This window comes from Anabrus simplex, chromosome 7 (assembly GCF_040414725.1).
Source record: "Anabrus simplex isolate iqAnaSimp1 chromosome 7, ASM4041472v1, whole genome shotgun sequence".
NCBI lineage: Eukaryota > Metazoa > Arthropoda > Insecta > Orthoptera > Tettigoniidae > Anabrus > Anabrus simplex.
The window spans coordinates 234071639-234085165 of record NC_090271.1 but is presented as its reverse complement, the minus strand read 5'-3'; the positions used below and the strand labels follow the sequence as shown (position 1 = coordinate 234085165).

The following is a 13527-nucleotide window of genomic DNA, read 5'->3' as shown; positions in this document are numbered from 1 at the left end:
ACCTAGCCCTCTCCTGTCCCATCGTTGCCATAAGACCTATCTGTGTCAGTGCGACGTACAGCAACTTGAAAAAAAAAATTATCCTCAGAGTGTCAAACTACTTGCACGATCTTTTTTCCATGTGGATCCGATAATTTTGCCATGACGTAAATATTTGTTTCTCGCGCAGTGTGGAGAAACAACAGGTCTACAAACTCCAAGAACACAGACAACTCCGATACAGAATTATTTAAGTATTCGTTTCTCAGTTCTCCTTGTTACCCAGAGCCTGTAAAGTAATGAATAATTGGTTGGTTATCACTGTTACTAACCCACATCCTGTCACTATGTTTTGCTTTCGCATGCAGGGCTTCAGGTATGATTTCACAGTCTTATCAAATGAACTCTCACTTTCCTTAAAATCTCTTCTTCATTATCTTAATCACCTCGCTGTCCTCCGAATCACTGTCTAAAATACTTTAAATTAACTCAGCATTAGCATTGCTCTCACTTGCCTGTGCTATGCCCGGAACCATTGCTAGGAGACTGACTGACCCCTGATGAAATATTTTTGCTTTCAGAGGCTACAATTGAGTAGTACAAATTCTTAGAAGGAGAGCTGCAAACAGGCCACACTCCCATTCTATTCATAGAAATTCGCAAAAGGGAAAACGTTACAGGGGTGATCAAAATACAAGCTAGTACATACGACTCGGTGCAACGCGTGAATGTCTCATCATTTGAGCTGAAGCCTTGGCCATTGCTCACGTGAATGTCTCGTCAAATGAGTCAAGTGGTTTAAGTAAAGTAAATCAAAGATATTCTACTGTAGAAAGGTGTAGAATAAAATACGATGATAAAAAGTTTGTCTTCCTCTTGAACTGTCAAGATTTTCTTCTGAACATGCGGAACAAAGTTCTCTGCAAAACGTAAAGAACTTTACCTTGTTTTCTTGACACAGCAAAAGCTCAAATGCTTATATCATTTCTACAATTTACTGGTACACTTGAAGTCCTCTGTTAGCAGTCTGGTGACTGAGTATATCAAGCTGCTTCACTGCTATTTCAAATGAGCTCCCAATAAGGGCCAAGTCATCTGCAAATGCCAAACAATTTTCAGTGAGACCCTTTTGCTTGTATCCCGGATAAATACCACTTTGGACCATGTGCCCATCTAGTTCCTTTCACGACTCTTGGATGACTTTCTCTAGAGCTGCTTTGAAGAGAAAGAGGGGAGAGGCCATCCCTCTGCCTAATTTTCCGAGAGTGTTCCTCTGAACTGTACTCGTGATCTGGTATTACACAAAGTCTGTTGGAGCCTTCTGGACCAGTCCCAGTTCCTGCAGAATTCTCAAAAGTTTGGACCTGTCGACTGAGTCATATGCCTTTCTAAAATCAGCAAAGGTGACTACATACTTTTTGCCTGCTAAGTTAACCTGCGTTAATACTGATTTTAGATTAAGGATCTGTGCAGTACAAGAATGTCTTTTTCTGAATTCTCCTTTGTATTCACCCAGTTTTGGTTTAGCTCTGTTCAGTACGGCCTTGGAGAATATCTTGTAGGTGACTGGTACCAAGGAGATCCCTTCTTGTGCAGGGGGTGGATCAGAGTGGATGTCCAGTAACATAGTAGTCTCTCAGTCTCCCAGATGTTCTTTAGGAATTCAGTTAACTTGCTGACTTCCTTGTCTCCAACACGCTTTCATAACTTGGCTACTTTTGAACCTTCTCCTGATGCTTTGTCATTTTTCAGGAAATAGATGATAGTTCTCACTTCCTCTTCAGTTGGGGGGAAGGGAGTTAAGTCGGCAGGGACTGTTTTGATAGACAGAATAGGTTTTCAGGGCCTCAACTTAAGAAGAGACTCGAAGTATTTCGCCAGGAGATGGCCGTTGTCCTTTTTGTTACGGGCTATTTTTCCATCTGGTCGTCTGAAGTGAAGGTATATTATTGAGGTCCCTCTTGAAGGTTCTATGGTTTTTCTTGGTCTTCATGTTTGTGGGTTACTGTAGTCACGTCCTAGTTCGTGAACCATGGGCAACGGCTGAGTGGCCTAGTAAGTGGTCCTGAGAGTCGGGATACCAGTTGCTATGGAATGGGAGTGGGCATCTCGGACATATTCTGAGTCGTGGCCCTCCTTGTGCTCAGGCGGCTAGGACAATACAATTCACCGGTGGTCCATAACCCGTTAGAGGAGAGATCCTCACTTGGACTATGTGCAAGTAGGGCAGCATCCTGCTTCATGAATTTACCGAGCTCAGAACACTTTAACCAAGCCTCGGACCTATGGGAGTAATGGAGTCCCATTCCCATTTGACAGGCGAGGGACTCCTTGGAAACAACTTGGCGAACAAAATGGAATTCGATGGGGGAGCTATCAATATTAATGGGGCTTATGGAAGAAAGAATGTAGAACTGGCTGAGTCAGCAAAGAGGATGCATCTGGATGTGCTAGGAGTAAGTGATATTCGGGTGAGGGGAGATAATGAGGAAGAGATAGGAGATTATAAAGTGTACTTGACGGGTGTTAGAAAGGGAAGGGCAGAGTCTGGGGTAGGGCTCTTTATCAGGAATACCATTGCACGCAACATAGTTTCTGTTAGGCACGTAAATGAGTGAATGATGTGGGTAGATTTGTCAGTGGGAGGAATTAGGACAAGAATTGAGTCCGTGTATTTACCATTGCAGATGAGGATGAAGTTGACAAGTTTTGTGAAGCATTGAGTGACATCGTGGTCAGGGTCAACAGCAAGGATAGAATAGTGCTAATGGGCGATTTCAATGCGAGAGTTGGAAATAGAACTGAAGGATACGAAAGGGTGATTGGTAAATGTGGGGAAGATATGGAAGCTAATGGGAATGGGAATCATTTCTGGACTTCTGTGCTAGTATGTGTTTAGCTGTTACGAATACATTCTTCAAGCATAGGGCAATTCACCGCTACACATGGGAGGCTGGGGGTAGCAGATCCATAATAGACTATATCTTAACAGACTTTGAATTCAGGAAATCTGTTAGGAATGTACGAGTTTTTCGCGGATTTTTCGATGATACAGACCACTATCTGATCTGTAGTGAACTAAGTATCTCTAGGCCTAGGGTAGAGAAAGTGAAATCTGTCTGCAAACGAATAAGGGTAGAAAGTCTCCAGGACGAGGAAATTAGACAGAAGTACATGGATATGATTAGTGAGAAGTTTCGAACAGTAGACAGTAAGCAGGTTCAGGATATAGAAAGTGAATGGGTGGCATACAGCGATGCTGTAATAGAAACAGCAAGGGAATGCCTAGGAACAACTGTGTGTAAAGATGGGAAAAGGCGAACATCTTGGTGGAATGATGAAGTGAGAGCAGCTTGTAAACGTAAAAAGAAGGCTTATCAGAAATGGCTCCAAACAAGGGCCAAGGCAGACAGGGATTGGTACGTAGATGAAAGAAACAGAGCGAAACAAATAGTTGTTGAATCCAAAAAGAAGTCATGGGAAGATTTTGGTAATAACCTGGAAAGGCTAGGTCAAGCAGCAGGGAAACCTTTCTGGACAGTAATAAAGAATCTTAGGAAGGGAGGGAAAAAGGAAATGAACTTTTTTTTTGAGTAATTCAGGTGAACTCATAATAGATCCCAGGGAATCACTGGAGAGGTGGAGGGAATATTTTGAACATCTTCTCAATGTAAAAGAAAATCACCTTGGTGGTGTTGTGAACAGCCAAGCTCATGGGGAGGAGGAAAAGGATGTTGGTGAAATTATACTTGAGGAAGTGGAAAGGATAGTAAATAAACTCTATTGACATAAGGCAGCAGGAATAGATGAAATTAGACCTGAAATGGTGAAGTACAGTGGGAAGGCAGGGATGAAATGGCTTCATAGAGTAGTAAAGTTAGCGTGGAGTGTTGGTAAGGTACCTTCAGATTGGACAAAAGCAGTAATTGCACCTATCTACAAGCAAGGGAACAGGAAGGATTGCAACAACTATCGAGGTATCTCATTGATTAGTATACCAGGCAAAGTATTCACTGGCATCCTGGAAGGGAGGGTACGATCAGTCGTTGAGAGTAAGTTGGATGAAAACCAGTGTGGTTTCAGACCACAGAGAGGCTGTCAGGATCAGATTTTCAGTATGCGCCAGGTAATTGAAAAATGCTACGAGAGGAATAGGCAGTTGTGTTTATGTTTCGTAGATCTAGAGAAAGCATATGACAGGGTACCGAGGGAAAAGATGTTCGCCATACTGGGGGACTATGGAATTAAAGGTAGATTATTAAAATCAATCAAAGGCATTTATGTTGACAATTGGGCTTCAGTGAGAACTGATGGTAGAATGAGTTCTTGGTTCAGGGTACTTACAGGAGTTATACAAGGCTGTAATCTTTCACCTTTGCTGTTCGTAGTTTACATGGATCATCTGCTGAAAGGTATAAAATGGCAGGGAGGGATTCAGTTAGGTGGAAATGTAGTAAGCAGTTTGGCCTATGCTAATGACTTGGTCTTAATGGCAGACTGTGCCGAAAGCCTGCAGTCTAATATCTTGGAACTTGAAAAGAGGTGCAATGAGTAAGGTATGAAAATTAGCCTCTCGAAGACTAAATTGATGTCAGTAGGTAAGAAATTCAACAGAATCGAATGTCAGATTGGTGATACAAAGCTAGAACAGGTCGATAATTTCAAGTATTTAGGTTGTGTGTTCTCCCAGGATGGTAATATAGTAAGTGAGATTGAATCAAGGTGTAGTAAAGCTAATGCAGTGAGCTCGCAGTTGCGATCAGCAGTATTCTGTAAGAAGGAAGTCAGCTCCCAGACGAAACTATCTTTACATCTGTCTGTTTTCAGACCAACTTTGCTTTACGGGAGCGAAAGCTGGGTGGACTCAGGATATCTTATTCATAAGTTAGAAGTAACAGACATGAAAGTAGCGAGAATGATTGCTGGATTACATAAAATCAGCTTCATGGTCCGTATCGCACTTCAATAGATTCACAATTAAGTATTTATTTATTTTCCACCTAGTCGATACAATGATTGCTTAAGGCAATTTTTAATGGTCAAAAGTGGTACATGTTTCGTATATTATCAACATCTTCAGCCACATAACACTGTTTAGATGAAAAATATATAAAATTGACAAAGTAATGCTTTAGAGGAAGTGTCCTTAAAATTAACATAAGATTGACAAGATTAAAACAAACAAATAACTCAAGAGAAAATATATAAATTATTTCTACAATAGAAAGCAGTCGTCAAGGAAACACTTGTACAATATTCCATAGAGAAATTGTCCTAATAAATAATTCTTTTCTTAATAATTCATGAAAAAAGATCAATTTATAAATTAAAAATTATACAATTTATAAGTAATTATCGAAATGAAGAAATCCTGATATCACAGTGCGGCTCTTATTATTAATGTAGATGAAAATATAACTAATTCCTATTTGTCAAATCTTGTTAAGCCTGCTTTCCTTTGGAACAGTAACTCCTGTCATTCTTTCACAGTTTTGCGCCGGGTGTAATATTGATGATGCGTTCTTCCTTGCTCTTGCACCTGAGGAGGTGGAGGAGCGGGGGATATAGGTGTGTCAAGAACTTCCTTGCTGTCACCTATAGCTTCAACTGAGGAGGAATAAGCTGTAGGGCTATCTGTAGGTGGAGAAATTCCCATTCTTTTTTCGTGATCCTTCTCAAGCATTTTCAAATATACTAGAATTTGATAATATAATGGATTCTTATATTCTACAGCCTCATTAAGGTTATCAATTTTCTTCTTTCATTAATGAACACATATGAAGACCTGTACATTCATCTAGACCAACTTGTAAAGAAAAATGATAACCTTAATGAGGCTGTAGAATATAAGAATCCATTATATTATCAAATTCTAGTATATTTGAAAATGCTTGAGAAGGATCACGAAAAAAGAATGGGAATTTCTCCACCTACAGATAGCCCTACAGCTTATTCCTCCTCAGTTGAAGCTATAGGTGACAGCAAGGAAGTTCTTGACACACCTATATCCCCCGCTCCTCCACCTCCTCAGGTGCAAGAGCAAGGAAGAACGCATCATCAATATTACACCCGGCGCAAAACTGTGAAAGAATGACAGGAGTTACTGTTCCAAAGGAAAGCAGGCTTAACAAGATTTGACAAATAGGAATTAGTTATATTTTCATCTACATTAATAATAAGAGCCGCACTGTGATATCAGGATTTCTTCATTTCGATAATTACTTATAAATTGTATAATTTTTAATTTATAAATTGATCTTTTTTCATGAATTATTAAGAAAAGAATTATTTATTAGGACAATTTCTCTATGGAATATTGTACAAGTGTTTCCTTGACGACTGCTTTCTATTGTAGAAATAATTTATATATTTTCTCTTGAGTTATTTGTTTGTTTTAATCTTGTCAATCTTATGTTAATTTTAAGGACACTTCCTCTAAAGCATTACTTTGTCAATTTTATATATTTTTCATCTAAACAGTGTTATGTGGCTGAAGATGTTGATAATATACGAAACATGTACCACTTTTGACCATTAAAAATTGCCTTAAGCAATCATTGTATCGACTAGGTGGAAAATAAATAAATACTTAATTGTGAATGATTGCTGGTACAAACAGGTGGAAACAATGGCAGGATGGTACTCGGAATGAGGAGATAAAGGCTCATTTAGGAATGAACTCGATGGGTGAAGCTGTACGCATAAACCGGCTTTGGTGGTGGGGTCATGTGAGGCGAATGGAGGAGGATAGGTTACCTAGGAGAATAATGGACTCTGTTATGAAGGGTAAGAGAAGTAGAGGGAGACCAAGACGACGATGGTTAGACTCGGTTTCTAACAATTTAAAGATAAGAGGTATAGAACTAAATGAGGCCACAACACTAGTTGCAAGTCGAGGATTGTGGCGACATTTAGTAAATTCTCAGAGGCTTGCAGACTGAACGCTGAAAGGCATAACAGTCTATAATGATAATGTATGTAATGTATGTATGTATGTATGTATGTATGTATGTATGTATGTATGTATGTATGTATGTTCATCTAAATCTGTTGATTGGTCCTGGGTGTATTGTTGCTTCACCTGTCTGATTGTCCTAGCAGTTAGTTAGTGTAGCTCGATGAACTTACCCCAGTTTACTTGGGATTTTTGTGAAGTCCATCTGTTCAAGGCTGTCTGCCTCTGAGTCACCGCCTAGTCAGAATCAATTGTCCACCAGGGTATATCCTCTATCTTACTAACGGGTCGGTCTCTGTGGCAACTTTGACTAGGCTGTCCCTTAGCTGGTCTCGACCATTATGTGCAATTGCTTGCAATTTTACTCTGAACTCTTTGCATGTCTTGAGTTTCTTGTATCTAAGATAAAATTCTAAAAGAATCTAATTGTATAAAGTCCACTTGTCCAGTACACATTTGCCATTTGGTGAATGGTGTGTCTGGAAAGCTACATAGGACATGTTTCAACCTAGCCTAGAGGTCATCATCAGCTAAAATGCTTCTGGAAATGGAGTGAAGTTTTAAAAATCCGTTACATTTCTTCATGGAGAATACAAGTATAGCCAGGATTTCCTCTTACCTCCAGCCCTGTGCTTGTGTAGATCAGGTTGGGTCGGTGTTGACCTCCACACTGACTGGCAACAACATGACAAATAGAACAACATTTAACTGTCTTCACACTCAAAAACTCAAAGACGTGTTCATCAGTATATCTGGTCTCCTTCACTGGTGTGACCACTACAACTCCTGGAGAGAGGGTGTCCCAGCACATAAAGCCCTCTGGAGCAGGGCCATGTTATTGTTGTTACATGATCAGTTTTGTTTATACAGATGAACCTGGCGTTTTTTGTGAGACTTACACACCCTGTACATTCTCCTTGAATTTGTTTTTTGGCAAATTGTAACATGACCCATTCTTTCTTCCCTCACCAAGTGTGGTAAACTGCTTTTCTTGTGTGTCTAAGGTTTCTGTTTCTTTTAAGTGGCTGCTCACTACTTAGCAGAGATAAAACTATCTGAAGTCTATATGACTCTTACCATACAGTACAGTATATCTTCCCATTTTCACACCAGGCAAATGCTGGGGCTGTACCTTAATTAAGGCCACGGCCGCTTCCTTCCAACTCCTAGGCCTTTCCTATCCCATCGTCGCCATAAGACCTATCTGTGTCGGTGCGACGTAAAGCCGCAAGCCGCTAGCAGTATATCTTCCAAGTGTTCGCAATGGTACCGTCAATACCATTATTAAATAATAATGACCACCTCCACTTCTAGACTAATTCTTATCCTGTATTTGACATTTCTTGCTTTGATTCCCGGTTGGGTCAAGGATTTTAACTTGAAATTTTTTATTTTCTCTGGCTTGGGGACTGGGTTTTTTGCATCTCCAACATTAAATTTCATCCTAGTTAGGGCCTCTTCTTCACAGATGTGCATGTGGTCTGCACCAGGCCTCTTCAGAGGCCATACACTGTTCAGTGGCTCTTGCATAATTATCATGCCGATGTGTACATGTGTGCCAACATTGCATTCATCGTTTACAATGATACTCTTTCACACAAAAATATATCTGTGTGAAATCCAATGTTATGTAGTTCACAAAAATACCTGTAATGACATTATACCTGAAACATAAATATAATGTGAATTTGTGAAAAATAGTGAAAAAATTATTTTGTGATTAAGTATTTAATAGTTTTTAATTGGCTTGTGAAAGGGAAACAGTGAAATGTAAAATTATACACAGAGAGATGTTCCGAGCTGCCAGTGGAGAGATAGCGTGGAGTGACATTAGTAGACGAATAAGGTTGAGTGCTGTCTTTAAAAGTAGGGAAGACCGAGCTCGATAGCTGCAGTCGCTTAAGTGCGGCCAGTATCCAGTATTCGGGAGATAGTAGGTTCGAACCCCACTGTCGGCAGCCCTGAAAATGGTTTTTTGTGGTTTCCCATTTTCACGCCAGGCAAATGCTGGGGCTGTACCTTAATTAAGGCCACGGCCGCTTCCTTCCCACTCCTAGCCCTTTCCTGTCCCATCGTCGCCCTAAGACCTATTTGTGTCGGTGCGACGTAAAACAACTAGCAAAAAAAAAAAAAAAGTAATAATAAAAGTAGGGAAGATCACAGTATGAAGATAAAGTTGGAATTCAAGAGGACAAATTGGGGCAAAAATTTGTTTATAGGAAGGGGAGTTAGGGATTGGAATAATTTACCAAGGGAGATGTTCAATACATTTCTAATTTCTTTGAAATCATTTAAGAACAGGCTAGGAAAACACCGATAGGGAATCTGCCACCTGGACGACTGCCTTAAATGCAGATCAGTAGTGATTGATTGATGATGGATATCTCTAAAGATGTACATGAAGTTTTGTACTATACATTCTCTTTGTTCATTTTTAGAAAGCTTAAAATATGGGAAGGAAATGGGTTAATGTGGATTTATCATTACATAGATCTTTGTTATACAGAGGTAAGTGAGTATTTCTTAAAATATGGAAGATGAGCCAAGTATGCTTGTAGGTGCCTAGTGACCGATCCCTAGATATCTTGTTTTTACATGCTTTTTATTAGGAATTACTGGTGTTATGTTAATACCGTTTGTTTAAAGATGCAAATCACTTGGCACATCATGCTTGTTAATGATGATCAATCAATCAATAAACCAGTCATTTATCCCCATTTAGGGCTGTCGCTCTGGGGGCAGATTCCCTATCAGTTATTTACCTAGTCATTTCTTAAACGATGTAAAATAACTTAGGATGTTTAAGTGAAAGCAATAAGAGTGATACCGTATTCATTACTGTTTACTGTTAAGTACCTAGGTGTTAATATGAGAAAATAATCTTCATTGGGGTAATCATATTAATGAGGTTGTTAAGAAAGGTTACAGATCTCTTCACATGGTTATGAGAGTACTTAGAGGTTGTAGTAAGGATGTAAAGGAGAGAGTGTTATAAGTCTCTGTTAAGAACACAGAGTATGGCTCAAGTGTATGGGACCCTCACTAGGACTACTTGATAAGAGAACCGGAGAAAATTCAAAGGACAGCAGTACGGTTTGTTCTGAGTGATTTCCGACAAAGGAGTAGTGTTATGATATTGTTGCAAACTTTGGGCTGGGAAGACTTGGGAGTAAGGAGAAGAGATTCTCGACTAAGTGGTATGTTTTGGAAGTTATAAATTTCATTGTTGTTCCGTATTGACTTTGAATATTCAGAATATAGAGAGTTTCAAGGATTTCCACCCAATCAGTACATTTTTAATTTTTTTTATTGATTGGGTGGAAATCCTCAAATCTCTGTACATTCTGAATATGTGGTATGTTTCGAGCTGTCAGTGGAGAGTTGGCATGGAATGGCATAAGTAGACGTATAAGCTTGAGTGGAGCTTTTCAAAGTAGGAAAGATCATTGTACGAAGATAAGTTGGAATTCAAGAGGACAAATTGGTGCAAATATTAATTTATAAGACGAAGAGTAAGGGATTGGAATAAATTATCATGGGGAGTGTTTGATAAATTTCCAAGTTCTTTAAAAATGTTTAAGGGAAAGCTAGGTCAACAATTGATAGGTATCTGTGACTTGGGCAACAGCCCTAAATGCAGATCATTTCTGATTGGTCGGTCGGTCGGTTTAACATATCAGTGGCTCTGATAGTGAAGGTGATGGATTGTGACATGTATAGTATTTGGTAAACAGTGCATTCAATAGTTACACCTTAAACAGTTCATTATTGATTACCATGAGCACCTTCATTTTCATCAAATCATAGCTTCTTTTATTGTGATTATGACTTTTCTTTATCTTTAGTGTTTACTGTTAATATTTTCTTGTTCAGATGGAAATATGGAGGAGTCTGATGAGGAGATAACTGACGCAGATGGAAGTGATAATACTGATGAGGAGAAAAAAGAGACTGTTGTGATAGAAGGAAATAAAAATGGAGAAGAAGAAGATGGAGAAGAAGAAGAGGTAGAAGGAAATAAAAATGAAGAAGAAGAAGAAGGTGATGAAGGAAAGGAAATGAAGAGTGATGATGAGGAGGAGGAGAAGGAGGAGGGATCAGGAGAAGAAGAGGAAGATGAAGATAGCTTGTCAGATCTGAAGCATATGTCTGACAGTGAAACAGAATCTGAAAGTCCAGATAATCAAATTTCAGGTAATTATCTTTCATTAATAACAATTCTTGTCATTGTTATGTAGACCTAAAGGATACTGCTTGTACTGTAGCATACTTTTCTAGCTAGTGATGATGCTTGCATATGATAACAGATTTTAACTGTATAATTGCTGCCAAAGCATATTTTTCCTTAGCAGGAATGCTTTATGAATTGAATAAGAGTTTTAAGTCATCGCTAGGACCAGATCATCACAATTTGTTTAGAATGCCAGTCCGATATACTACATTTTGCAGGTTCCCATTTATAATGACCAATAAGTAAAGGTATAAGGAGAGATAATAGAATAAACACTATGACATGTGAGGGAGCAAGAGGAAGAAGAGAGGATGATGATCTCCATGTAGGGTTTCTCTTTGACAAACCCAGTACCTCTCAGCCCCACCGACGAGCTTATTATTAGGAGGGCAGGCTTCACACACTCAGTGGTAATCGTTGGGAACTATTTCAGCCCCAGCTTGTACAAAGCTCCTCTTTTGGATTTTCTGTGGTCAGATCCTTTTTCTTCCCAGTCCGTGTTAGGTTTGCTGATCTCCTCACTCGAGCAGCCTGAGCTGTGCGTTGTCGTGAAAGGCCCTGAGCTGCCTCAGCGGTGTCTTCCTTTTCAAGTTCTGTGAGTGTGGAAATCAAGAAAGTAAAGTTAGATTTGATGTTTATCAAGTCTCCTTGAACTCTCTTCCCACACATAGCTTCTAAGGACTCAGTAATGCACACATCTTCATCTTTATTTAGCTTTTTTGAGGATTGATTTTAGAAGTTGAAAACTGTATGCAATACAGCATGCCGCATCCAGACTAGTATCCCACTGGTTATGGAGGTAGTTGCAAATCAACTGCACACTATTTGAATAAACTGATATGACTGGGTACTTTAATGAACACTTTCTTCACTGATGCGATTACATGTGGAAAAATACTCCTTACTGTTTCAGCAACATGGTACATACCCTGTGCTAAACAAGTTAAATGAATACTCTTGCTATACAAGCATGCTTTAACAATGTTTGACAGAGCATCTGTAATTAACTTTTAGCAGTTGTATATAAATAGAGAATGCTTGCTCAGCAGATAATATGTAAAAGGAGGAAGTTTTACAAGTTTCTCACAAATGATTTAATTTAACTAAACTTGAATAAATACAGGGTTGAATCTTTATATATGGGGCTGATTATGCTACTGATTCTGCTTTTCTAATACACATACACCTTCAGTCCCTAGTCCTGTAATTGCCTCTCGTGTAGTACAGTACGAAACAAACACGTCTCTTTTGTTTTTCATTTGTTCCTTCATTATGTTTTTAACACATTTTTAGCTTCTATTATGTAAATAACTTTAACCCCCTTTTTTCACTGAAGATGGCTCAAACAAGTCAAAACATGTTTGACCTTTATTTCTCCATCTAATGATGGAGTTATGTATTGAATAGGAGGACACATTAAAGTAAAGCAGATTGTAAAAAAAAGTAAAAAAATAAGAAAAGGGCAAACCTGGGGTTATGTAAACGAGAGGTGCAGCATTTGGGACTGTTTACGTTGTTGCAGTTCTGTTGGGCAATGCCCATCACTATCAGCGTTTTTTAATAAAACTTCAGAAAAATCACATTATTTTGTATCAAAATAAAACTTTTATTCTTTCATTTACTTAAGGGCTTATTAAATTGTCTTGGTAATAAGCGAGCTTGAATATGTTGTAATCACAGTTATTATTACATTTTTTTGTGTAAATAGTTTCCAAAAAATCAAGGTCATATATTTGGGCCAATCTATGGAATCTATGGAACCTTCCTGACAGATCGGTTTTTAAAAGTGTTTTGACTTACAGCTCCATGTAGTATATTTTTTACTCTGGTAATATTGTAGCACATATGTCATTGTGCCTTTTCTTGCTGCGATCGCTGTGCATATCTCTCTTGACAAAAAAAGTTAAGCACCCTGAAAGAGTGGTTGAAAGTGAATGAAACTACATAATATGCTGAAAGACCATGTGCCTTTATTGAACTGATTACAATATGGGATGAAAGAGACAAGGCTGTTGGCAGTTACTGGTGGAATATTGGCGCCAGGTCAACAGGGTGTCGCTCCCCCTCCCCCTCCCCTATGTTATTTGGGACGGTGTTGAACAGCCATTGGATTCTTCCCTGAGACAAGTTCATCCACAGTTGTTGAAGCTGGAACTCCAGATCCCGCAGGTTGGTACTGGACAGAGTCCCCTTCCAATGTCATTCCACACGTGTTCAATGATGGAGAGGTCCAGGGATCTTGCTGGCCACGGGAGGACCTCAACATGCTCTATGCAGTCCATGTTGGAACACTGTCCCAGGATGCTCTGCCATAAGGAGTAGGACTAGCGGACACAGAATGTCTGTAACGTATCGCTGTGCC

The 13527-nt window shown here is 39.2% G+C and overlaps 1 protein-coding gene across 2 annotated transcripts in view; it reads left to right on the top strand.

Moving 5' to 3' along the window:
* LOC136877071 (nucleolar protein 14) overlaps nucleotides 1–13527 on the top strand; it is a 111405-nt gene that overhangs the window by 32882 nt on the left and 64996 nt on the right. For both annotated transcript variants that reach the window (XM_067150888.2, XM_068228669.1), the window contains exon 7: nucleotides 10808–11128. In XM_067150888.2, the coding sequence (XP_067006989.2) occupies nucleotides 10808–11128 (321 nt within the window). The remainder of the gene's footprint in view (nucleotides 1–10807; nucleotides 11129–13527) is intronic.